Raw genomic sequence first — 27,029 nt, forward strand, 5'->3', positions numbered from 1 at the left:
TTCATTGAATTATTTCGATGCGACGCCCCAGGTTTATGTTATTTCATGTGACCCTTAGACAGTGACTATGTCCAAACGAAGTGAGGTCAGAGAGTTGTCAGGTAATTTTCATGTTTCCTTAGGTTGCGTTTCTGGGATCCAGCAAAGGATTTGTCTATGTTTTCCGTGTTTAATTACGAGACATATTGCCAACGAAGACATACTACACTGTAAATCTATGCGACATGTGACGCGTTTATATTCTAAACACACGCGTTTATCAATTAAACACGTGTATTTATGCAAGTGTTTACGTGTTTAGCAACTAAAACACTCGTGTTTATTTATAATAACACAGAGTAGGCTACCGTGATCAGGTTTGTTCTCTGAGATGTCCAAATGTTTAACTTGTCCTCGACAGTTGTATGTGTGTTGTGATGTATTTTGCATTTAACTTGAGATTTGACTAAGTTTGCCTATTTTGATAATTTTAATGTCGGCCTATAATTATGGAGCTTTGAGGGGGAGTAGGCTAAGCTTAAAGGTTTTTCATTGTGAGTCGCCCCTTCTACTCTCCCGAGAATGAATTCATTTTGTTTATCGAAAATGTCATATTGCAACTGTTTATCACTTCTCAGGCGCGGTGCTCTTTAGTCTTCCTCAAATCAATATACTTCAACCGTTGTCTTTTGCCGTTTTTGATTGTTCCTTCTTGTTTTGATCGACAATTGTATAAAATGTGCAAATCAGTATTTTGTGGTAAGCTCTACCTACATCAAACACTTGTAACCATGTGCGTTAGGCCTACAATTTCAGATTGTAGAATTTCACCGTTGGGTTAAAGATTAATGATATTTACTTTTTTGCCCTTATGTTAATAAACACTGGTGTTTAAGTGAAAGCTCTGTTAATAAACGCCGGTAAATAAACACACACGTAAGGTAAACACCATACCCAGCTGTCATTGCGGCTTTACAGGGGAGAGCGCATGAGCAGCATTTCGCGCGTATCTCTGCGTCACCAAGAGCAGGCCAGCGGGTGCACTGGTCGTGAGTCTGCCGTGATTTTGTGTTTCCGGGCGAGTGACGGTCAAAAAGAATATCAAGAATCAAGGTAATATTGCCATTTTTTCTGCTTTTCATACCAAGGGTGATCAAATGTAAGTGTCAGCCACGTTTGTAGACTCTTCATTGATCGTATTCGAGGTCGACCCAAAATGTTCGCTACCGCCTACCGGGGTTCGCTATGCCCAAGTTGCTTCATGAATTGACTCAGTCGAACTTCAGATTTATAAGTGAACGTTTTGTGAGAGTAAATAGTCATACTTTTTTCCTTGTTAACAGTGTCTATGATTCAGTGTAGTACTGGATATATGTGTTCGTGCGAGGCCTAAAAATCGTCAGCATGTACGGTTTTCACAGAGTGAATGTGAAAATAGATGCTGTCGTCTGCCAGTCAGGAGTCACGTGACTCCAATTTCCCGCCGCACAGGGCTCAAAACGTTTCCAAGATAATAGTCTATTAAAAGTCAACTTAGCTAGAATCTCTTAGCCCTGACTTGAAATCAGATGGATGTGCGTTTCTTTAAAGCACAAACAACACCAATTGTATTGAAAAGTTCACTATACTCAGGGTTCTCCATGGATCCCAGAATCTACAGGGGCAGCTAGTTTTGCATATCATTTGCATATCTAATTTACTACCAACACTTGCCAAGAACTTTTTCAGAAATAATCCATTTTGTAGCTTTTTCTGTATGAACTTGAAAACACTAGACACACATGCCACTACCAGCATATCATCATGGATATTAATAATTGAAAAAGTTTTTAAAAATCAAATTTATTAAATAGTTTTTTAGTTTCCAGGACTTCATGCATCCTCCAAATTCATAGTTTATATCAACAAATGTGAATTGTATTGGAAATTTGCAAAAGTAAAAAAAGATAAGCATTGAATTTGTAACTTATTTTCACCTTAGGTATTTCTACAGATCAAGTTTTGGGAGGAATTTATTAGCACCATGGATAATGCAGCACATAATCTGAGTACAACATTTTGTCCAAAATATGTTACATTTACGTTCTTTTTTTGTTCATTTTCTGTGTTAGAAAAATTGTACTGTAACATGACAAAAAATGTTTTCTACTATCAGTATGTTGTTTGCTCAGCAAGTACAGCTAAATTGAATTTTTAACCTTTCTCAATTCAAAACCAACTTAGAAGGGGTTTTCTTATGTATTTTTAAAATTAGGGAAATTTTGGCTCATTTGCACCATATGAGAAGATGACATTTGACTAATGCGACTGTTTCAATATTTATGCTACACGTTTCAATGCATGGGGCCAGTCTACTAACCTGATGACACTCGGTGAACAGGGACTGAGGCAGTTGCATACACATCGAAGGTCATTTAAAGTTTTCAAATTAGTGGGTTTGTTCTGAAAAATCTCATTTTTCACCAAACAGATATGCTTTTAGTCCAGATTCAGTGAATTTGAGAAACTATGCGGGTTTAATGGTTGTATGTGATCGGGATGAGTTTGCATTTTTGAGAAGATGACGGACCATTTCCTATTTATATTGAGTATATAGACAGATACTGTCAATGTCACTGGAGAGGGCATAGAGGTGACATAAGTACTATTTATAGGGAAAAGTGATGCCCCAAAGTTCAAAGAACATGCAGTGTTTTTGCTAAGGGTGGCAAGTAGATAAATTTTACCTGGGTTCCCCTGTCATTTTACCAGGGTTCCCCATGGTATGTCAATACAGTCCTATTAGCTAACAGTAGAAATGTTACTGGGGTTCCCAAATCATTTACCAGTATTCCCAACCCTAGCAAAAAGGAATGGCATGAGAAGTGAGGTGATTTCAAAATCATGGTGAATTAACTACTTCTGGAAACGCAGGGGTGACCTGAATATGGACAGAACAATTCTAGATGTTTTCCAAATGAATTGTTGTGAAACTTTATTTCATCTCGGCAAATTTCCAAGAAACATTTATTGATGACAAAGTTTTTACAGTGTTGATATGCAATTTCACACTTCTCAATGCATGTTGGCTTTAGTAATACTGACAGCAATACATTGGCGACAGCATTACACATGTCTACTTGTGACAAAGACGTCATTTTGAGGTACTTGACCAAGTGTAAATTGTTTTCCTTTACTGTAAATTCAACTTGTTTCACACCTCTATGGCAACAATCACCCAATACAGGCCTCCTCCGTTGATTCAAATACTTTGTCAATGATTGTCACGTCATACACGAAGTGGCTATTGAAGTGCCTATTGGCAGCAAAGAAAATCAAAGGGGCAGGAGATATTTTACAGGGGCATCCCTCAAAAAGGCCTTCTGGAGAACCCTGATACTTTTAGCTCCCATTTGCCAAGATGAAAAAGTCTGCATCCATTTTCTGTATGTCTGTGTGCATGTCACAATCTGTCCATTGGCAAGCCATGAGAATTGCTGCACATTGCTGCATGGGTTTTGGTGTGTAGGTGTGAAGCTCACTGGTATACCATGTGAGCTCATACTATAAGTTGGTGTCCATCTGTATGTATATATCAGGGAAAGACACTAAGGGTTGCCCGATTGCCCGGGGCAAGTGAAAGTCGCGTTCGGGCAAGTGAACCTCCGATGCCACTTGCCCGACGGGACAAGTGAAAAAAATAATACCTAGAAATCGAATTCACGACAGCAATTTTCTGGTGAGGGAACACGGACTTAAACAACAAAAAATAATCATATTATGTCATTGTGAACATTTCCATAAGATTTTTCATAAAATTGCATGAAGAGTTGACGTAAAGAATCATGTAATCGCTTTCAATAAAGTGCAGTTCAAACAATACCACCGGTTACCGTACGCTGATTTTGCATATGAAAAAGCTGTTCAGCTGGTGGAGCGTACGTTCACCAAAGTTCATTCATTGCATTGACTGTGAGGTTACGGTGTCTCACAATATGTCGATACGGTAAAAAAAGAAACACAGCGTTTTTTGTGCTTTGTATGAACGTTTATAATGATGTAAAAATAAAGTCCAGTGGTGAAAAATCACCACAAAAAAGGGACTTTTACTAAAACATACTCTTCAATGTTAACTTGTTGAGTGACAGTGAGTGGCATCGTGGCAAGACCGCATGCAATGAAAGTCATGAGCAAGCTTTGGTGTCAACGGGTCCAGTCTTTGAATTTTCAGTGAACACTGACTTAATTTTCAGGTCAATAAGCCAAAAGTTACTTGTCCATGGCGACCAACCTCTCTGTTTGTGAATTTTCCCATTCTAAAATGACTGTCAAGAAGCAATTGGAGCGAGTTTGACATCGAGAAATTCAGCTTTCAGACACATTGAAAACCACCGACGCCTTAGGTTGTTGGTTTAAATTCTATTTAGTCTGCGCATGAGCATTAAAAAGACCACCTAGGTTATTAGAAAAACATAGGATACTGGTATAGTGCAATGGTAATCCAAACTTCATAGGGCTTGTGTATGATATCAGCGCAGTAAAAACATGAGAAAGAAGTACATTATTTTTCAGAAGCTTCAAAACATTCCTTTATAGCTACAGATTTTTTTCTTTCTGTATTCTGCAAAAATACCTTGAAGGTACAATTAAAATGGCTGTTATTTTTTGTACATTAAGCCCCAAGAAAGTAAACATACAAACATATGAACTATTAGATTTTTTTTTTACATATGAAAGCCCCACTAGCTGTAAATCTTGAAATTTGTTGCCTTAAAAAAGGCTTCCTATTTTCTCTGGTTTTCTTTAAATTCTACCCATTTACAGGATATAGTCTTTTACAGCTTTACAAAACATTCTTTAGTGAAAAATTGGACAAGTAAATTTACATTTTAACCATTATTTTGATTTCCCACCATACTACAAAGAAAACAAAGCATTTTTGTCCCAGTTGAAAACATTCAACACTATGCATTACATTGGACTACTCTGTTGTTTCCGTGAATATTCAAATGCATATATGCACGGTGTACACTGTTTTTGCTATATTTGCATGGGGTGCCATTTTACGTTTGGGCACACATTTATTATTTTTCTTGTTCAAAATTGTACATGCAGTCTCACTGGGCAATTAACAATACTTGTATTCCAACCCCTCAAAGAGCACATTCCCAAAAATGTGTTTTAGTTCGGAAGTAAAATCACATAAAGAATTCACACTATGCATTACATTGGACTACTCTGTTGTTCCGTGAATATTCAAATGCATATATGCACGGTGTACACTGTTTTTGCTATATTTGGATGGGGTGCCATTTTACGTTTGGGCACACATTTATTATTTTTCTTGTTCAAAATTGTACATGCAGTCTCACTGGGCAATTAACAATACTTGTATTCCAACCCCTCAAAGAGCACATTCCCAAAAATGTGTTTTAGTTCGGAAGTAAAATCACATAAAGAATGCTAAATGATACAGCTAGTGGGGCGTTAATAATTAATATAAATGAGCCATCCAGCACTCTTAGAAGTGTGAGGAGAACCCTATGAGAATGTCTGACATTTTCTCATGATAACATGATAATTTTCAAAATAAAGTGCGTGAAATGAAAAACCAATGTGTTAGCTTTTTTCAAACACGTAAATTATACTGGGCAGGTGGTTTTCCAATTCGGGCAAGTGAACCAAACCCCCCACTTGCCCGAAGGGCAAGTGGATAAAAAAATAAGTGTCTTTCCCTGTATATGTGTGTGTGTGTGTGTGTGTGTGTGTGTGTGTGTGTGCGTGGCATGTCCATTGTCCACTGCAAAAACTTGAAAAAACGCTGAACATTTCAGTGTGGAATTTGGTGTGTAGCTGCATCTTGGGCCGCAGATGGTATTTTGTTCAAACCAAGTTCTCATCCCCAAATATGTAAATGAACTTAAATATGCTGCCATAAGCTAGTCCAGTTCAACTCATATGCAAAGCCAATTTGTAATTGTATCATTTGGAAGCATCCAGACCTTTTGTCTGCAAGAAGTTTTCAAGCTTTTGATTTTGATTTTACTCATTCTAGTCTAGTACGAATTCTAAGATTTGGACTACATAAATCCTACCCAGCACTGAGTGATATACGGTACTTTTTATGTTAATTTTCAGAGATGTGACTCTGCGACAGGCAGTTGGAAACCAGTTGTAGTTGTCTCAGTTATTCACCCCATTAAACTATATCAAAAGCACACATAATATTGCCCATTTGTGACAATACAATTGTAAAGTGAAAAATTAATTTCCATATTTTTGCAAGTTGATATGCAAATAAGATATTATAGTGCCTGTTGATAGCTTGTTTGAAGATAGGCATGCTATTTTGAATTCCTTATTACCATCAATTCAACATAAGTGGAAATTGTGATCATATGTCTCATGTAGCAACAAAAATAAACATCATGGAAATACTTTTAACTTAAGTCATTATGTGGGGAATCAGTTGTAGTTTTACTGTCTCCATTCATGAAAATACTGCCTAAGAACATACTAAATCACCCGTGAAAATGACCTCTGTCCAGCACAGGCCATAAAGTTCTGTCAGATTAGTTGAATGTCAGAAGTAACAGAATGGATACCACGCAAAATTTCAAGTGCACTATGTGTTGCTATCATAGTGAATCTTATAATTTGTACAAAAGACATATTGTACGTAGACATAGATATGATGGTAATTTTATTGCAACCTGTTCAGTTCTGAACTGTAATTACTCTACAAAAAGTTGGTCAGCCTTCAAAATGCATGTTAGTCGTAAACATTCAAATCAGACAGGACCAGTACAAGAAATGAGGATGAGGATGAAACTGATATGCAAGGTTTAGTCAGTCTAGCTGGCTCAAGTCAAGATGACAGTAACTATTGGCAGCGTCACTTTGGATTGTTTGCTTTGAGTCTTGTCACGCAGCACAACATGACAGAGAAGGCTGTAGATGGTGTACTACAGAGTACAACTTATCTTATACAAGTTGCATGCAAGAGGTAAATTCAACCCTTGCATGAAACTCGCTGAAAATGGTATCATGAGGGTTTGATTGAAAATATTCAATTCCAAAGTGAAGCCTATAGTGTTGTAGAAGAAGTACAGAATTCAAAACGAAGATTGAAATATTTCACTTCACAGTTCAATGTAGTCCAACCAGTTGAAGTAATATTGGGATACAAATATGCTACAGTCAAGGGTGTCCTAACCAGAAAGAAGGTAGTTGGATATCAGATTCCATTTCTAAAAAACCTGACTAACCTTCTTGCACTTCCTGAAGTCATGTATTATGTGAATAATCCCCACAACAGTGAAACAGATGTCATGCATGATATTTGTGATGGAGCATATATTAAAAATCATCAATTATTCAGAAGAAATCCGAATGCACTCCAGTTTGTCCTGAACTGTGATGATATTGAAATTGTCAGTCCAATTGGCACCCATGTAAAGAAACACAAATTGACAATGTTCTATTATTACTTAGCCAACATACCTCCAGAGTATCGTTCACGGTTAAGTTCTATACAACTTTTAGCAGTTGCGAAAAGTGTTTCTATAAAAAAGTCTGAAGTAGGTACCCTTCTGTGTGATTTCATCAACAGCATAAATCAGTTGTCCAGTGGAGGTGTTATGCTTAATGTTAATGGACATGATCGCTTAATAGAAGGGGCTTTAGTCATGCACCAAATGACACTTTGGCTGCACAGTGGCTCGGAAAATTTAAAGAGGGTGTATCCTTTGCTCTGAAAGCATGCAGGACTTGTTCGGCTTCGGGTATTGACATGAGAGGGAAGTTTTCAGGAAATTCTTTCACACTCCGAAATCATGATCAGCATGTTGAAAGGTGTAATATGTTTAAGACGTTGTCTAACAAAGCAAGAGTGTATTGGAGCAAATTGTGGGGCATCAACGGTAGTAGTTGTTTGTTGGATATAAATGGATTCCCACTGTGTTCAGGACTTGTGCATGATCCTATGCATATCCTCTTAGAAGGTGTTGTGAAATATGAATGAAACTAACATTATGTCATTTCATAAACACGGCAAGATATTTTACTCTCAAATGGCTAAATGCAAAGATTTCATCATTTCCCTACTCGTATTTGCAGCAAAGCAGCAAGCCAGAGAGATTAGAACCTCGTCAGGTGATGGGTGATGGGGACATTAAACAAACTGCTGCAGCCGTGATGACATTGTGCATGATCCTTCCACTTATCATTGGTCCTCGGGTTAGAGAGGATGATTTGGTATGGGTAAACTTTGTCCGATTAATTCAAATTACTTTTCTGTGCACTCACCATGTGCAGATCTAGATACTGCAGGCAGTCTTGAACAGCTGATTTATACTCACCTTCAGTGTTTCCAGGAGATCTTCCCGAAATCTTCCATAATTCCTAAGATGCATTACCTGGTACATTTGCCTCTACAAATTGTTAACTATGGACCCCCACGCCAACACTGGTGCATGAGATTTGAAGCTAAACATAGTTTTTCAAATCTAAAAGGTGGAAGTGCTTCAAAAACTTGACTTATAGTGTAGCTTTGAAACATCAAATGTACATGCGGTACAAACAGATTGACTCTTTTGGAGAACAGTCACATAACTACTTGTACGAGGGTGATATTGTTGGAGAGGGTGAGGAAGTCTGTGTTCTTGAAACATACCCAGAATTTGTAAATGATTTGCAAGTCATCACCGGACATGATTTCAATGATGGTTCTGAAATCTACACCACACGTCATGTTGTTATTCATGGACATGAATATCGTGAAGGTTGTTGCCTGGTTCATCGATACATAGATACTACCCCTCAGTTCTGTATTCTCAAAAAAATACTTAGCTATGATCACAAGAAAATATTATTGTGGAAGAAATCCAGATAGAGTATTTTGATCATCATATCCTGAGCTACATCCTTTCCTCAGCCAACACTTTGTCAGTTGTTGCTCATGCAGATCTCATTTCAAAGTGGCCTCTACCTGTTTTAAATATAAAGGAAAACTGTGTGTCATGAACAAATACTCTCACACAACTGAGATGATATAACTAACATCATTGGGCCATATATACTCACATGTACATTGTAATGTGACTGTCTGGAAATATTTGCAAGTGTTTGTATCAAGGGGTTAATTAAAATGGAATGGAATGTTCCATCTTGTATTTGAACAATTTATGTCAATCATCAGCTATCACTAGGGCATGTTTTAACGTATTTCATTCTAACATGGTTAAATTGCAGAGATTTGTAATAATTTTAAAATCATGATATCAAAAGATTACAAATCTCTGCCATCATACATGTATATGAATAACGTGTTTTTCCGTTATGTAACTGTTAATTGTACCTATAGCTTTGTTCAACCCAAGTAGTATTAACTCAAATAAACTTCAGAAAACAGGTTGCAACTGGAAAACAGAAAATACATAAGGACCTCCCTTAATATTTTTAACCTTTTCGCAACCATGGTTTGTCCCAAATCCATTGTTTTCTATGGTAAAGTTGGACCTGTATACAGGGAACTGGGGGTGAAAGGGTTAAAGTAGCCCTTAACTGAGTACACTACACTGGTTCATTCCTATAATACGAGTCAGAAGTTGGCATCCCATACTTCATGTACTGGACATTATCTGCTGTTTAAAGTGACGCTAGCGCTGTTTTCGGTATGTTTCTTTTATCAGACTTCCAATTTGATTCTCAACAGCACTTCAAATACTTCATTTTCAAATAGATTGATTTGCTATAGTATAGATGAAATTTAAATTGAGAACAGGTTGATAAGGATTAATTGGAATAACTATAATGACATGCAAGAATACAATTATGTATGCCTATACACATTGCAGGGGCATGATAAAACTGTGTCAAAATACCAGGGTATACCGTAATGACTAATGTTCCACTTTGGAGTTGGTATTGCAAACTAGTGGTAATCAAACATTGATGTGGAAAAAGCTGGCTTCACTAACTTTCAGTTTATGTAAACAGTCAGAAATAGGCAGTCTGGGCTACAAAATTATGTGGTGCATTTCAATCTGCACGTTCAGTCTGCACTGCTCCTCTGTGCCTTTTCTACTCACTCCATATCACGCCCATGCATGGTTGGGCGGAGATGTCAGAGACGAAAATAATTGCAAAAAAATAGTATAGAAATAGCTAGAATACTTTAAATGATTGTACAGTGTTGCAAAACACCGACCGACAGGCGATGATTTGCACAAGGAGATAAAAGGAGCAAAAATGAATGGGTAAAGCTTTTATACATTGTGATGGTAAAATGTACATATATATTTTACAGTGATGTATGCCAGCTATATTAGACCACAGTCCATCTTATCTATGTTGTAGCACTTCAAAAGCAATCATGATGTGCTGTTCTGCTGGAGCTTAATTTGGCCTGATGTGTTCATTCCTGTTGTGCTATCCAATATATTAGCCCGGTAATGCGATAGCCGCGGTTGCTAAATTCTCAAAACTTGCAGATTTTTGATGCTTGATTTTGTCCAAAAGAATATGGTATAAGCAAGACTTATACCTTCATGGTGTACATAATTTCCCAAAGAAGGGTAGTTTGAAAATACAAGGTTTACTTCCATCAGGGCCCATATTTTCAATTCAAGTGATGACAGTTCCTTGTTCACTTATTCATTCATTGCTAAAATTCATGGAAGTTCTGTAGTGTATGCCCGTTTGACATCTCCGCCCAACTCTACCGGTAATTAGTATCACATCTCAGCACAACTGGCCCAACCGTGTGGCACAGCTAGACGTAGCATCGCAGAATGGGGTGCAGATTGAAATGCGCTGTGCAGGTTGGAGACTCAGATTGGCGATTTTTGACCGCTTACATAGCGTGCAAAGCAGAGATTGATCTATGACCTAGACAAAACCAAAAGTGACAAAAGTCAACTTAAAATGTGGCGTTGTGCCTGGAAACCACAGTCTAGCCAGATATTTGGTTATGTGTGGTCAGGGACAATCTAAACTGGATATTAGAAAGCATGCACTATATACTGACAGTGCTGTCAGTACTTTGTGTCATCAGAGTATAGCCATGTCAACCATATTGTTGTCCAAAGTAACAAATGAATAATATGGTCTGTGATGTATGCATCTCATTATTACAAATTCTAGACTGACTGGAAGTGACTTCATGGTTAAGCATTAATTGGAATTCCTGAAAGATGCCTATCTTTAAAATATGGGATGCACAGAGGAGTCTGAAAAAAATGGTATCATGTGAGAGCCGTGTTAATATGTTGTTGACAAGAGGTAAGTACTTATTTGAGTAAGTATTTATATTTCAGAACAGGGCATGATTTTCATAGTTGTACATTGTCACTGTTTTATTTTATGCTATCAAAGGGTGGTCAGTGTGATAGGAAATTTATTATAAAGTGGAATGTGATAATGAAGAAAATAAATTTGGGATGCAGTATATTGGAAGTGGTGGGTAGATGCAAGTTAGATTAGTAAACATGATAGTTTATTTTTACACTTAGATAAATATGCTTTTGTCCAAATATATGCATTTCAGGAAGTGAAAAATTCACAAAAACCATGCACAAAAGTTGTACTCAATGAAGATGGCACTGAAGTTGAGGACGATGATATACTTGACTCCTGCTCATCAAATACCCTCATCCTCCTAACCAATGAAGAAAGGTGGCAACCTGAAGAATTTGGCTGTGTAGATGTACCGGTACATGTAAGCAACGTGACTGAGAATGAGGAAGCACCGACACATACAGAACCTTCTAGACCAGTCCTAAACTCTGGTAAGTTGATGCCTGGATATTTTTCCCATGGAAATTTTGCTGAGGTTTATTTCATGATTTTGAATGCTGTTGGATAAAAAACAGGATTTCAAGATCGAGTTGCAATTGTGCCATTACAGTATCAGTATGTATGTACATGCATGTAAGCCCTATAAGTATTGTCAATTTTTTTCCATTTCAGTATTTTTGTTTCGTGTAATAGCTCAAGCTCTCTGTTCTTCTACCAGAAGTACGATGAAATGCAAACTCTTCAGAATCTCAACATAGTTTGTGTATAAGAATTACCAATGTTATTGTTGACAAGTGAATTCAAGTCCGGGCTAGAATTCAATTTTCAACAAATTGCTGATTGTACACATAATGACTGTGTTGAGAAGATAAATACTTGGCATTTCATCGTACTTTGGGAGTACTTTAACAAGAAACTGTATTTGAAACAAGGAACAAAAATGCTGACAAAATGGCCAAAAATCAGCGATAGTGTGGCTTTAATAGATTAACACACCCCCCAAGGACCTGGGATATCTTGTCATTTGACCCTATGACACATTTCACCCTGTGACGCAGAAATACCATCCAAGGTCCTTTGTGTGTGAGATTCTTTTTCTCACATGCCCACAAAAGGTATAAAATTTGTCCAAAACCATATTCGATCTGCACGACTTTCATGTGACATGTTAGTTTCTGTCCATTTAAAACACATTGCACCATTGAATTATTTTTTCATGCACGTCAGGAAAAGAACATTTAATTATTATCCAGTCAGCGCTGTGTTTTGTGCTCACTGGAGTACGTGTGCGATTGATTTGATCTCACACTGTCTATCTGACACTCCAAGCGGCCAGGAATGTGAAAAAATGATATTCCAATGGTTACAGATTCACTTCATTGTGTTTGACCTTTAGGACCATCAGGGTTCAAAATTAGCAATTGTCATTGCTTCATTATGCTACAGCTTCTTGGTTTTGAAAATATTAAGGAAATGCCTAAATCTGAAAGCTACAAATGTAGTAGCATGCAACTATCTAGAAATTTGATATATCTGCTTGTAACAAATTCTTTTTGTACATAATGAAGCTAAAAGCGACTAGTGTGTCTACAAGATGTCACAGCTATACCACATAAATTTGTTATTACAAATTGTTATTATACAGGGTACTGCAAAATATTGTTGACATGAAGAAGTGTCTTATACAATTGTGTTAAATTTTGTTTGACCACTGGTATTTTACTACTAGTGACCACCAAAATGTTAATCCGGTGGTCGGTATATACCACTAGACAAAAAAAGTTAATTTCGAACACTAATGACCATAATGCTATTTTCAACTCTACTATAGTTTGATTTATTATGTCTTGAAAGTGACACACAATCTCAAAGACTTTAATCCAAATTTTTTTTACAGCTTCACAGTGTCACGCTGTTCCCAAAAGGCCATGTACAGTTGAATCTATTCCTCTACCAAAATTCTCCGAGTACATATCGACACAGTTAAGAAATGGAAATGCTCAAAGTGTGTGGCGGAGGATGGTGGATGAGGCGGCTCATTACTACCTGGGCACCTTTCCTACTTTATCTGACAGCGGTGAATACAAGTCTATCGGGAAAAAGTTGTACCAATGCTTTCCTTGTATAGCACATATCGGTGAACATCCATGGGTAAGTACTTTTTTACTTTTAAAGGGAGAGGGTGTGCAAGTGTGATCTATACATAAATATCTTCTTAGGAATGAGTATTACTAAATCGAAATAATTTTGGTCAACCATGAGTCACACATTTACTGATAATCCAAGAAAAAACTTTTGGTAGGGCTTTAGTGTCAGTGGGAGAGAAGCTGAGAAAACAAAAACTCAATTTTTGGAGCAAGCCACTGTTATTACAGGTATATCTTAATCCTGTTGACCCTCTAACATTAAGGCAAATGACTGTATTTACATACCTATTGTTCAAAACAGTGCTCAACATACCAGATACCTGTAACAGCAATGGTTGCTCCAAACATTACATCCAGTTTTTGGAGCTTTTCTCCCACTGAGAAACCATTGAGCATGCCCTACAGAAACTTTTTATTGGATTTTTAGCAAAATCACATCACTTGTGGTTGTCCAAAATGACTTCTATTAAAGATTAAGATATCTACCAAATCATTAAAAGCCTAAAGTTACAGGCAGCGGAGCCGTTAAAGAGCCAAACACTACGACACAATACCACACAAATGTAATATATATGCTCCATGAAAATCTATACAAACTGTCAAAATCTATACAGTCAAACACCATGACAAAAATACCACAAAAATGCCATATTACTTTATAAAAACTGATGTGTGGCGTCACATACCTGTTCAACAATTAACAGAAGAAAACAAAAAACTGATCAGTTTAAAATGTTTTTGCTTTCAGTCTCTTTTTACAAAAAATCTCAGCGCAAGGATTCGCCATCTGAGGTGGGATCAAAAAAGAAAGAGTCAACAAGGTCACGGTGATCAAAAGGAAAAGCCCTGCAGTTTGAACACACCGGTATTTATTCATTCTTTGCCGAAAGATGTCCGTGAATCCAGTCTTTCATCTGAAGACATCAAACATCACACGAAGATACAAAGAAGATAAAAAGGAATGGATCAAAGGAAAGCCTAACAAGGAACACATTCACATGTTGCTGAGAGAAACATACAAACATCGCCGGGAATGGATAACATCCCTTGGGCATGGGGTGGTGGCTCCATAATTGACCAATACCCATGTTTTACTGATGGAAATTATGTGAGTACATTTTTCTTTGGTTTACTTGTTTTCTAGGCTCTCATTTGGTATACCAATGTGAGATTTTAGCATAAGTCTGTGTATATGTATGTAGCGAAAATATATAATTATTACATCATTTTAAAGAATTCTCAACCAAGTCAAACTAAACTGTCGTTTTTGTTGGATGAAAAACCTTTTGTGTTAAAACCTCCCACCCCCAAACTTAGAGAATTAGGATTTTATCTAACACCGATCATTTGACGTGGTCCCTTACATATTAAATTACCTAAAGATACATTTTTGTTTAGGTCATTTCTGACTTGTTATACTTTCAGGTTCTCTATGAATTAATACTTATGCTTGTGCAACAGCGTGTAATTCAAATAAAGAATGCAGTAGGGCCAATGATGGATGTTGTTGAATCAATGATGAAGACCACTGCAAAGAAAGAGGTAACAAGAGTTAATTTTCATGATGTTTAAAGCTATTTAAAGGGACACAGTCATTAACCAAATTATTTCTGTTTATGAGATAAAATAATTTGGTTTATGCCAGTTGGTGAACAATTTTGTAATTACAGCTCAATCCATCTCAATGTTGAGTGATTTCATGGAACATTCTTTCACACATCCACATAGAGTGTACAATACAATAACCTGTAGGTGTATTACTCTGTACACTTATATGTGCATTTTATATATTAATATAGTTTTGTCAGCTGTATTCTATGCGCTCAAACTTTGTAGTGTTGGTGTCTGTAAGCATATTAAACATTCTGAATGTAGACTGAACAATTATAATATTATCTTGTCATTTCACATTTGCAGATATAGTGTCAATCAAAAACTCAAGCATTTCAGGAAAGATTGTGGGCTACAAGTGTATTTTTGTCTTTGCAGGGAGAGCTGAGAATGTTACCAATCATCCACTTTGTGGAAGAGTCGACCAGTTATAATAGAGGAAAGGGGCAGAAATCCCAAAGCATGGTAACAGTAATGAATGTGAGTATTTTAAAATTTTATTGTAATATGTTGGCCAAAATTTGACCAGTACCCAGAACTCCCACACCCCTGTAACACTCATAGGGTTGTTACAGGGATATGCACATAGCTGTACCAACCTTATGATGGAGCTACACACCCTGTGCTAGCCTAGAAAAATGTCACTGCTAGAGGCATGTCAATATATTAGCTGTGAGAGAAATGCATATCGTACGGTAGGGAGTGAAAGTAACAACTCTGTTTTTTAGCTCCGCTGTCAGCGACGCGGAGCTTATCAAATAGGTTGATTTTCCGTTGTCGTCGTCACTTGTCGTCGTCCGTCAACAATTGCCTTCTCTTCTGAAACCGCAAGTCCAATTGCTTTGAAATTTTATATGCAGCTCACTTTGGGTGACCTCACTTCAGTTTGTTCAAATCGTGGTGAAATTTGCATATTAGTATTTTTGGGGCATTTTTTGGTGTTTTGGTAAAAAAATCTTCTTCCTGAAACCGCTTGTCCGATTGCTTTGAAATTTGATATGCAGTTTACTTGGGGTGACTTCAGTCAGATTTGTTACAAATCGTGGTGAAATTTGCATATTTGTATTTTTAAGGCAATTTTTGTCATTTTTGGTAAAAAATCTTTAAAAATCTTCTTCTTCAAAACTATAGATCAGATAGTTTTGATATTTGATATATGGTCATCAATAGGGATGACCTTTTTCAGATTTGTTCTAATAAGGCAGAAATATACAAATTTGCATTTTAAGGCAATTTTTGCAATTTTGGTCAAAAAATGTATTCCTCTAAAAGTGCTGGTCCGATAGTTTTGAAATTTGGGATACAGGTTTCTATAGATGAACTAAGTAATATATATTGAATTTCTGATGAAATCTGTAATTTTGTATATTTTGGGGCAATTTTTGCCATTTTTGGTCAAAAAATGTGTATTTTCAAAACTACTCATCTGATAGCTTTGAAATTTGGTATACAGGTTTCTACAGATGAAGTAAGTAATATATATTGAATTTCTGATGAAATCTGCAATTTTGTATTTTTGGGGCAATTTTTGCCACTTTTGGTCAAAAAATGTGTATTTCCAAAACTACTCATCTGATAGCTTTGCAATTTGGTATACAGGTTCCTACAGATCACCTTAATGATATTTATTGAAATTATGATGAAATCTGCAATTTTGTAATTTTGGGCAATTTTTGCCATTTTTGGTCAAAAAATGTGTTACTCAAAAAGTACTGGTCTGATAGCTTTGAAATTTGGTATACAGGTTTCTACAGATGAGCTAAGTAATATATATTGAATTTCTGATGAAATCTGTTATTTTGTATTTTTGGGGCAGTTTTTGCCATTTTTGGTCAAAAAATGTGTATTTCCAAAACTACTCATCTGATAGCTTTGAAATTTGGTATATAGGTTTCTATAGATGAACTAAATAATATTTATTGAAATTATGATTAAATCTGTAATTTGAATTTTTGGGTCAATTTTTTCCATTTTTGGTTGAAAATGTGTTTCTCAAAAAGTACTGGTCTAACAGCTTTGAAATTTGGTATACAGGTTTCTATAGATGAACTAAATTTGATCTTTTGAAATTATGATGAAATCTGCAAATTTTATTTTTTGGGGCAATTGTTGCCATTTTTGGTCAGAAAATTTTATTCTCCAAAAAACTACTCATCAGATAGCTTTGGTTGACATGTTCTTAGGGATGATCCAATGTGATATATTCAAAGTATGATGAAATCTTTGATTGTGTATTTTTGCAGCTATTTTAGCCACTTTTTCCTTGCCACTGCATTGAGCTATCAAAGATTTCCACCTTATTCATCAACATGTGTCAAAAATAGTTATTCTCTACATAAACACAGCGGAGCTATATCAGCCGCTAGGTCACTTGTTGCATAATTACCATATTTTTTTAGCATTATCATTATCATATATAAACTGCAAGGAATTGAAAATTACTGAGCCACAATGTTTCCTAAAATAATACTGTTGATTGCTGTTTACAGATCACCATGGGCACACCCTCTTCAAACTTATACTCTTTTAAGAGAAAAAACTAAAAAATGCGTATTTTTTACCAAAACATTCGCGCTGATATACCGGTATTGGAAAATAAACACATTTTCCATAGTTTTCAGATACAGAGCTTTCAGAAAATATTTACTATATCAAAATCACCACCTTCACTGAGAAATAATGGATTCCAAATACAAAAAAATATATCGTTAAACATATATCTCAACCTTAAAGTGTATGTCCCGCATAAATTCAAAGTTAATTTTGCTTAAAATGAGCCATGCTATATGATTTTGCCACCCCTACTTTATCAAATAAATGCATCACCCCAATGAAACGACGCGGTTAAATATTATAAAAATGCAATATGTTGTGCGACTTTGAAGTTAGCTGCCATTCGGGTCGTTTCGGAATTCGCGGGCATTGCCACCGGAAATGACGTAACTAATAGAACGTACGAGTGAGTGTGTTCACCTCGCCATAGCGAATGCTTACCGCTGTGGCTTCAACATGGTGAGAAGTTACGCCTTTGGTGGCTGAAGTAACCGCAGCCATTGTCAGTTTATTGCATTTTAGGATGCTGTATTAGCCGCATTTGCCAAAATTACAAGAAAGGGTCGGAAAAGAGGCATTCAGACAAGCGTTTTCTGCGGTGCAGATTTTCGGGTGCCGTGACTTCGAATAAACACAGTTCGGAAGCCAGATGTACGGTAAGATAGACTTTAATTCCTGGAGTTACTACATCGATTATTTAATCGCAATGCCGTACCAGTACGACCATTGTCACCAGAAAGCTTCGCGTGTATCATCATCAACTGTGGACAAGAGTGAGAACAGCAGCAAGACTGCGACAGGTTGCCCAAAACATGTCAAGGATGCGGGGGCCGCGGAGAAGTATGGCCGTGTTTACATCCCCCAAGATTGATCGCTGATTCAGCAATTAACGAAAGTGATTGTAAATAAATAAATGAATACAAGTACTAGATCTCATGCATGTGTGACTCTATAATTAGTAACGTTAGGAGATATCTGATTTTATATTCCTAAAAAGTTTACGTAGTGATTGACTGACTCTTTGTGAGACTGAACGATAGGTTGTGTATAATATAGCACGGCGCTGTCAGTAACAGTGACACAACGTGTAGCAAAGAAGTTTATACTGTTGACAAAGCAGTTGCGTTGTCGTCATCTGTTCCCTTCTGCTTGACTAAGTCTCCCCTAAAATATATCTCGCGGTCATGAACAATGAACGTTGTGCTTTATATCGCTTCATTTTGAAGCGTTTGTGCCAGGGAATCTTGGCATGAAATTAAATTTTATCCAGTTTGTTGAATGAACTAGTCACTGTCAGTCTCTGGTTGTATATTGACTCCTTTTTAAGCTTTTACTTCAAACGCTAGCATTTTGAATCCATCTTTGGTACTCTTTAGTTTTGTGTCAAAAAAGATTTTCCCGAATATGTAGTATTTTCAGTACTGTTAGGGGATACATGTTGATAATTAGTATCAGAGTTCAATCTATGTAGATTTTCTCCATAACGGTTAATTCTTTGCAAGTCAAACATATGTAACTAAAGTTTATTTAATAGTTTCACTGATTTCCTGAAGTTGCATCCAATTTACTGCATATATTTGTAAGTTATTTATGCAGTAACATCTCTGTCTTCCCATAGGATGTTCCGGATGAAGACGTAGACATTGCACTTCAGGCTAAAGAACTGGAATCACCCAATATAGTAATTTTTCTGGAGGATCAGAAGAAACTTAAAGGCATTTTCGCAGAGCGGACAATCGCACCATTGACTGCAAAGCGGAGAGTGTGGAGCATGGTATCATAGTGCTCTTAGCTCTATATTATGTACTAAATCTGGATTATCCACGAATATATTCACAAGGATTAGGTTTTATGCAGAGTACCATTTTCGGAGAAATGTACACTTTAGCAAAAAGTCAAAAGTTCAAGGTCTTTCTGAAAAGGTATACAGATTGCCAAAAGAAATAATGTGACACCCACAGTAAGTGAGGCTACCCACAATTCTCCATGATCTGTACACACGGAGATCACTCACTGAACTGAAGCAAATTTCTTCTGTACACAGAACAACTCGGTCCATATTTCAAAATTCTGGCAACATAGTTCTGATAATCATAATTTTCTGATTTCTCACTGTGAATAATGAAAAGATCAACCCCTTTTCCGCGGAGGAGATAGCAATTTTGTAATTTTGTTGACATAGACTTTTGACAGCCATACACAATATTTTCAAGGAAACTAAGGGAATAAGTTGCATCTGTGTTGGCAAAAGAAAGGGTATTGATTTTTTTAAATGTTCTAACAAAGGAAATTTGCATGTCTGACAGGTGGTATGATGAGACCATCTTAGTTGCTGATAACTTTATCTTGACAAGTGTGCAATTTTTAGCTCCTCCATACATTGACTTCTCATTCAATCTGTGTTCGCGCTGCCCATTCGCCACGTTCGCAAATGCGAATTGAAATCAGCAGTGGCGAAGAAAAATCGATACTAATTCGCCACAGTGGTGAAAGTGATTTTTGTTAAAAAAATTCAGCAAAATAAGCAAAAACGTGGGGTTTTTTAGTCTTTTGTTGATCTGTTGTTGGCTAAGAAACTATATCTACTTCCGTATTGTTCTCTCTGACGTACGCAATTGCAATAGAGCCAAGTCTCGCGAGAGATTTTACGTCAATATTTGTATAGTGTACAGCATGCACATAATGACTATCGCGAGAATTGAAAATGCAGGCAGACGCAATCGAGCCCTAGTCTCGCGATAAATTTGACGTCATTTTATCTAGTGTACAGCAAAACAAAGCGAACACTCGTGAGAATTGAAACTTTTGCTACAGCAGACATACGCATTTTAATCGTGGTCAAAACGTTCGATGTTGAAATTTATTTGCATTATGGTCTAGACGTTCCATGTTGCGCATTTAAGTTTATAATCGAGATCTTATTTTAATGGTGGTCGATTTGCATCGCGGTCCTCATGCCATGGTCCCGTATTGATGTTCATTAGAATCCGGTCCTACTAATTACTGCCCGTCGACTGCCCGTCAGGAAATTAACCTTCCAATTACTGTAATCTGTCGATATATCAATACCAAAGACCACTTATATAATAGAAAGCTACAAAATAAGAGTCTGTTTTACTCCAAATGCCCGAGTCCTGTCTCAGAACTAACGTGAATATTGGAGCGCTAAGTTCTCTACTCGACGGGCAGTGATGATAGGCAGTGTTCGGACATTGATTACGATCAGCGTTGCCACTCGTTCGCAAATCAACGTTGTTGGGGTCTGGGACGACAATTTTGTTTGGTTGTATAGTAAGTAATGTTTTTGATATGAGATATCAACTGATTACAGTCGTTGAAAGGTAAATTTCCCGGCGGCAGTGACGGCAGTGGTCGGACATCGACAGCAGTATGTATGGCCAATGGTGATGCATGTACGATACACGATTAGCGTTGCTACTCGTTCGAAAATCAACATTTTTCGGATCTTGGAATATTAATTCTTTCGTTTTTCAAAGAGTAATTGTCTTTGGTATTGAAATATCAACTGATTACAGTAATTGGAAGGCTAATTTCCTGACGGGCAGTGACGGGCAGTAATTAGTAGGACCCATTAGAATCGCCCCATCCCAACGAAGCATTCCGTGTTGTTGTCGATTTGCATCGCGGTCTCGACGTTCTGTGTTTTTGTTCATTAGAGAGGTTATAATCTAATTACGTGTACGTCTGAAGGCACACAGTGGCGTACGCATATCCATGCTCAGTTGTGATTTTTTTGGTTGATTTTGCAGAATTGTTTTTGAACATACGAAATTCGTCTAAGTTTTAAGAAACAATTAATTTCTCTACGCGAGGACTATTCAATCTCGTATCCTTGCATTAAATTTACCAATTTTCTGTAATACAGTTATTTATGTGGTTTACGGAAATCTTTGTGACAGCTTCAGGTAAACTGAGTTGAATTAGACGACAACATTTCATTTATGTCAGGAAATCATAGCACGTACGTCTTGTGCAGGTGAACTCTACGGAATTTTCTGATATCAAAGATGCTTGCTAATTTACACAGATACTCATACTTAACGAGATTTCCTGTCTAAATTCCCGCAAATCACCAAGAAAATCTAAAAATTACTACACGTAATTAAGACTACGTGTAGAAGTGTCGTTTGATGACGTTCCGAACGTCTGTGCCACATGTACGCGACGTCTTGTATGACGTGACAAAGACACTGTGTACTGATGGAACGTAACGTGTAACCAAACTTCTATTTTAATCGCAGTCTGAACGTTCAGTGTTGCTGTCATGCTGTTGATTTGCATCGCGGTCCCAACCTTCCGTGTTGCAGTTCATTTTAATCGTGGTCTCAACGTTGCGTGTTGCTGTCGATTTGCATCGCGGTCCAGAATCAAGCAATTTCCAGTGTTAAAATGAAGACAATTGGATACAAGGTTGATGTGTTGATAGTTTATTCTTGTGCATGCAACCGACATTGGAGATTATAGCATTATAGAAAGCTTTGTTTTCGTAAAATGTGTGGCTAATAAAATTTGTCTGTGGATAAAAATTTGAAACTATTCGCCACAGTGGCTAACAGCTTTCCAAACCCAGCGCTAACACAGTCAAATTACTCTTGAATTTTAAACATAATCAATAATTTTGGAACATAGTTTTAACAAATAATCCTGAACTTAAATTTTAATTTAAAAACTGTTACTGTCGTATGCAGATAAGAATGGACAGTGAAATTGATCTAAATGTATCACACTTGTGTAATTGGTTTGTAAAGTTGTTTCAAAATTTACATCAGGATTGGTAACTTTAGCTGAGTTGCGGCAAACTAAAGAGGATGATAGTGTTGTTTCACAGTAGGCTTCTGCTGTAATTGTTGATATAAAGCAATAAAGTAGACACTGATTAGTGTCTGTGTGTAGGGTTTAAGATTTCCTGACTTTCTATCCCCGTACATTTCAACAACTTTCTCACTTACTACTTCTGGTGTATGTACACCTCTTTTCCTGTCAATCATGATTTTTTTTGCCAAAGAACTTCTACAATGCAAAGGCAACAAAATTCTAATGACAACTAGACTCTGACTTGGCTGTGATACAATGTAACTCAAGGCAGCTTATAAGGAATGTAATATGAGTCTGTGTATGTACTGTGAAGTGCATTGCAAAGTGTACTCCCTGGTGTGTGTTTATTATGGTCCATAAAAGCTCTTTGATTTTCACCGCAACTATAACAAGTCAGTGCAACTTCTGAGGCAAGTTTTGGAACAACTTTGCAAACCAATCACACAAGTGTGGCAACAGTTAGATCAATTTCACTGTCCATTCTCATCTGCATACCAGTGTAAGAAACTGATAAAATTGAAAAAGCCTTTAGCAAAAATGTCTGAGTGAACAATCAAGGGGAATTGTGGGTAGCCTCACTTACTGCAACACCCTTTTCGACTGATGAAGATCAAGAAGAGCCTGGATTGACAGGAATTTCTTGAAGCAGTTATTACGCTCTGTTTAATGCGTTTACACGTCAAATTTTCACCTGGCAATTCTTTGTTTGCCAATGGAACAATGTGCTTTTTCGGGTGATTCTGTAGGAAAAATGACTATATAAAGTACACAAAATGCCTACATAAAGTACAAAAAGTACACAAATTTCAATTTGCTGAATTTGTGAGAGAAAAGCACAGAAAGGATGTGATTTTGATCGACGACTTGAAGTTCATGAGACTTGCACGCTTGTTTTAGTCTGCCGCTGAGCTGGCTGCCAACGTCACTACGGGTATGATAATCTTCTCAACAAATCAAGTTATTCTAAGAGCAATACCGTCGCTTTTTCTAGATTAAAAAGATGGGCTAGAACTGATTGATTTTTAGAACCAACCATTTATTTGAATGGTATTTTATTTTAATTATTTTTACGTACTAGAATCCACGGTCACAGGCATGTGTGTTTCCCATCGTTAATTACACAGTCACAAGCATAGATATGCACGTCAATTTGTTTTGTGATACCATCCAATATTACTGCTGTGCGGCATTTTGTTACAATTTTTTCGTGTACAGAGTCATAACTCTGGCATATCTCAACTGATTTTATTCAAAGTTTGTACAAGGACATTGACCTATGTCATACATATGCTTATTGATTGGTTTTGTGATACGATCCAATATGGCCACCGTGTTGCCATTTGTTTACAATTTCTATGTCCTGAACGATAACTCAGACATGTATCAAGCAAATTTATTCAAAGTTGGTACAAGGACATTGACTTATAGTATACATATGTACGTCCATTTGTTTCTCGATATGGCCACATGGCGGCAATTTGTGTTATCTTTTTTTTTCATGTCAAGAGCCATAACTCTGGCAAGTCTCAACTGATCTTATTCAAAGTTTGTACATGGACATTGACATGTCATACATATATGTGTTGATTTTTTAAACAGTAAGATCAAATATCGCTGTGTGACGGCTATTTTTTAAGATTTTCTCATGTACTGAGCCAAGTCGGACATTTTTCCACCAGTATCATTCAAAGTTGGTACAAGGACATTGACCTATTTCATACATATGCTTGTCAATTTGTTTCATGTCATGTAGAAGTATCATGTTAATTATTGAAGTTTCGTAATTAGGCTGATATGTCAAGAAATACTGCATCAAATTTCATGAAACTTTGTACAGGTTAAGCTCACATTGCTTTAACAGTGAAAAAGACACTTATGAGTGTCATTTTAATTAATTTGTAATCACATATGTAATGAACTTTCCTAATTAGAGTGATATATCCACAAATACAATGTCAAATTTGATGAAACTTGATACAGATGTTGATCTTATAGTGTTGTAAATACTGCATCAAACTTTATGAAATATGGTACCGGTGATAATCTATTAGTGTTAGGATAGTATGAAAAAATGTTTTGCAACATCCTGTCAACTTAAATTCCCGATTGACTCATTTAATGACCTTTAGGATGGTGGCCTACATTGGTTTTATGTTGTCATCACCATGGAACTCATTCTTGGCCATTGAGTGCCATCTGTATCAAAGTATTTTTATCACAGACCTAATGAAAAGGACTCTATCCTCTCTAAGGACCTGTAATTATAGTACCCATTAACAAGTGAGGACTGTGTCATCAGCGATGACTTGTTCATTTTGATGTTTGTATTAAAAAATGCGAAGTAGATCAAAAATGCCATTTTTGGTTAAAAAAATCTTTATAACCGCCACTAAGACAGCTTTAATATTTAGTGTATATGTCCCTAGAGGTTGAACACACTTAGATTTGTAACAGCTTTAATGAAATATGCAAACATTGTATTTTTAAGGCAACTTTTGCATTTTTTGGTCTAACATCTGTTTACTTCAAAACCATGAGGCATACAGCTTTGATATACAGATGCCCATGCAGGCATGACAGTAGTTGGATATTCTTTGAAATTGTGCTGAAATAGGCAAATTTGTATTTTTAAGAGATTTTGGAGAAGTGTACACTTGAGAGAAAAGTCCATATGTGTCCACGAACCTGAGTCACAACCTTAAAGAAATTAGTTACTTGTTATCTGTCTAATATAAAATCCGTAAAATCTAGAACAACAAAATAAGTTGCAATGTTATTGTTGACTTTTAAATGTTGGTGTGGATTATAGCCGTTACTATGGATATCTGCATGTTTGTTTTTATGAAGGTAATTGTTAGTATAAACACTTTTGATAAACATTTTAATATGTTTATTGAATAAACATGTTTAAGTCATAACACTTATATGTGTTTAAAAAGTGTAACAACACAATAAACATGTAAGTCTGTTTAGTTGTTAAACGCGTTGACACGTTTAGTAATAAAACACTAGTGTTTAAATCCTAAATATGTGTGTTTATTAATTAAACATTTCAAGTGTTTACTATATCTTAAACACCTTAACGTGTTTACTAAGTGTAACAGATAAGTGTTTAGTTATGTGTTTAGAAGTTAAACACTTGGATTTACAGTGTACGCGTATGCAGACTGACGGGTTTCCTTAATCACCTTTGACCCTGATTTAGAAATCATGTGTATCATTTCTGTAACAAGCAGTATTTAGGCAACAGAGTTGTCACGTGTTCCACCTCACCACCATTCAACTGCAATACTTAGAATTACAAATCGAAAGTTACGATAACGTTCCAGGGTCATTGAAATATTGTAATAAATTGCTGACAACATAATAACTTCGTTCTATTGGGAAATCATACTTGAAAGACTTCGATTTACTGACGTATTTTATAATTTATATTAACTCTTTGCAGTCACATGCACACACATGCACTGCCATATATAGCAATATGCTTTTCCAGAAATTGTCAAACTCGAAGCATCAAAATGTATAGAAGTCTCTTTGTTTTCATGTATTGCGTGATGAAACAAACAATTGAAATGATTACAGTGAATAAATAAGGTTTTACGAACTTTTCATCTTGTCTTGCTAATTAATCGACAGCAGACAAAAACGGGCAGGAGATGTTAGACGGAGATTTTGTAGCTGTCGATGTTTGGTCCGTTGATGCAGTGAACACAGTGAAATCCATTCCGTGGAATGCCTTGAGTGTCTCCAATGAGACATAAAGCACAGAAGAAATGAATGATCCAAGTTTCAGTTCAGCAAGTATCAGTGTCTGGCTCAGGTGGTCAAGTCTGACTCTCACATCTCTCAAATAACTTATCTCCATAGTAACGATGTCTTTTTAATCTCCGCGTTTGCTTGGTGGAATGACCAATTAGCAGAAATGCTTCAAAACATCTGAGACACAATATCAAGACTTTCCAACGAGAGAACATGAAAATACAGGCAGTCGTCGCGAAAGATTTGTATTCAATATGAATGTATGTATGTATGTATGTATGTATGTATGTATGTATGTATGTATGTATGTATGTATGTATGTATGTATGTATGTATGTATGTATGTATGTATGTATGTATGTATGTATGTATGTATGTGTGTGTGTGTGTGTGTGTGTGTGTGCGCGCGTGCGTGCGTGCGTGCGTGCGTGCGTGCGTGCGTGCGTGCGTGCATGCATGCATGCATGCATGCATGCATGCATGTATGTATGTATGTATGTATGTATGTATGTATGTATGTATGTATGTATGTATGTATGTATGTATGTATGTATGTATGTATGTATGTATGTACGTACGTACGTACGTACGTACGTACGTACGTACGTATGTATGTATGTATGTATGTATGTATGTATGTATGTATGTATGTATGTATGCATGCATGCATGCATGCATGCATGCATGCATGCATGCATGCATGTATGTATGTATGTATGTATGTATGTATGTATGTATGTATGTATGTATGTATGTATGTATGTATGTATGTATGTATGTACGTACGTACGTGTGTGTGTGTGCGTGTGTGCGTATGTGTATGTACGCACGTACGGATGATGCGTAAGCGTGACATAGATACTT

General features: G+C 36.5%; 1 protein-coding gene and 1 long non-coding RNA gene across 3 annotated transcripts; both read left to right on the forward strand.

Annotated features, from left to right (window-relative positions):
- The first annotated feature begins 995 nt into the window (after positions 1-995).
- Positions 996-14,331, forward strand: LOC139125562 (uncharacterized). 2 transcript variants are annotated; one of them, XR_011550277.1, is made up of 5 exons: positions 996-1,092; positions 11,104-11,241; positions 11,507-11,747; positions 13,154-13,407; positions 14,152-14,331. It is a non-coding gene; the product is annotated as an uncharacterized lncRNA (long non-coding RNA). The 2 variants fall into 2 exon arrangements; XR_011550276.1 differs by lacking the exon at positions 996-1,092 and adding an exon at positions 8,842-9,632.
- A 563-nt stretch (positions 14,332-14,894) lies between these two features.
- On the forward strand, positions 14,895-20,919 carry LOC139125463 (uncharacterized). The gene is made up of 3 exons (XM_070691542.1): positions 14,895-14,945; positions 15,393-15,494; positions 19,186-20,919. The coding sequence occupies exons 1-3, from the start codon at positions 14,898-14,900 to the stop codon at positions 19,348-19,350; spliced, it is 315 nt and encodes a 104-aa protein (XP_070547643.1). The 5' UTR covers positions 14,895-14,897; the 3' UTR covers positions 19,351-20,919.
- The last annotated feature ends 6,110 nt before the right edge of the window (positions 20,920-27,029 follow it).

Source organism: Ptychodera flava (assembly GCF_041260155.1).
Source record: "Ptychodera flava strain L36383 chromosome 3 unlocalized genomic scaffold, AS_Pfla_20210202 Scaffold_25__1_contigs__length_14229661_pilon, whole genome shotgun sequence".
Taxonomy (NCBI): Eukaryota; Metazoa; Hemichordata; class Enteropneusta; family Ptychoderidae; genus Ptychodera; species Ptychodera flava.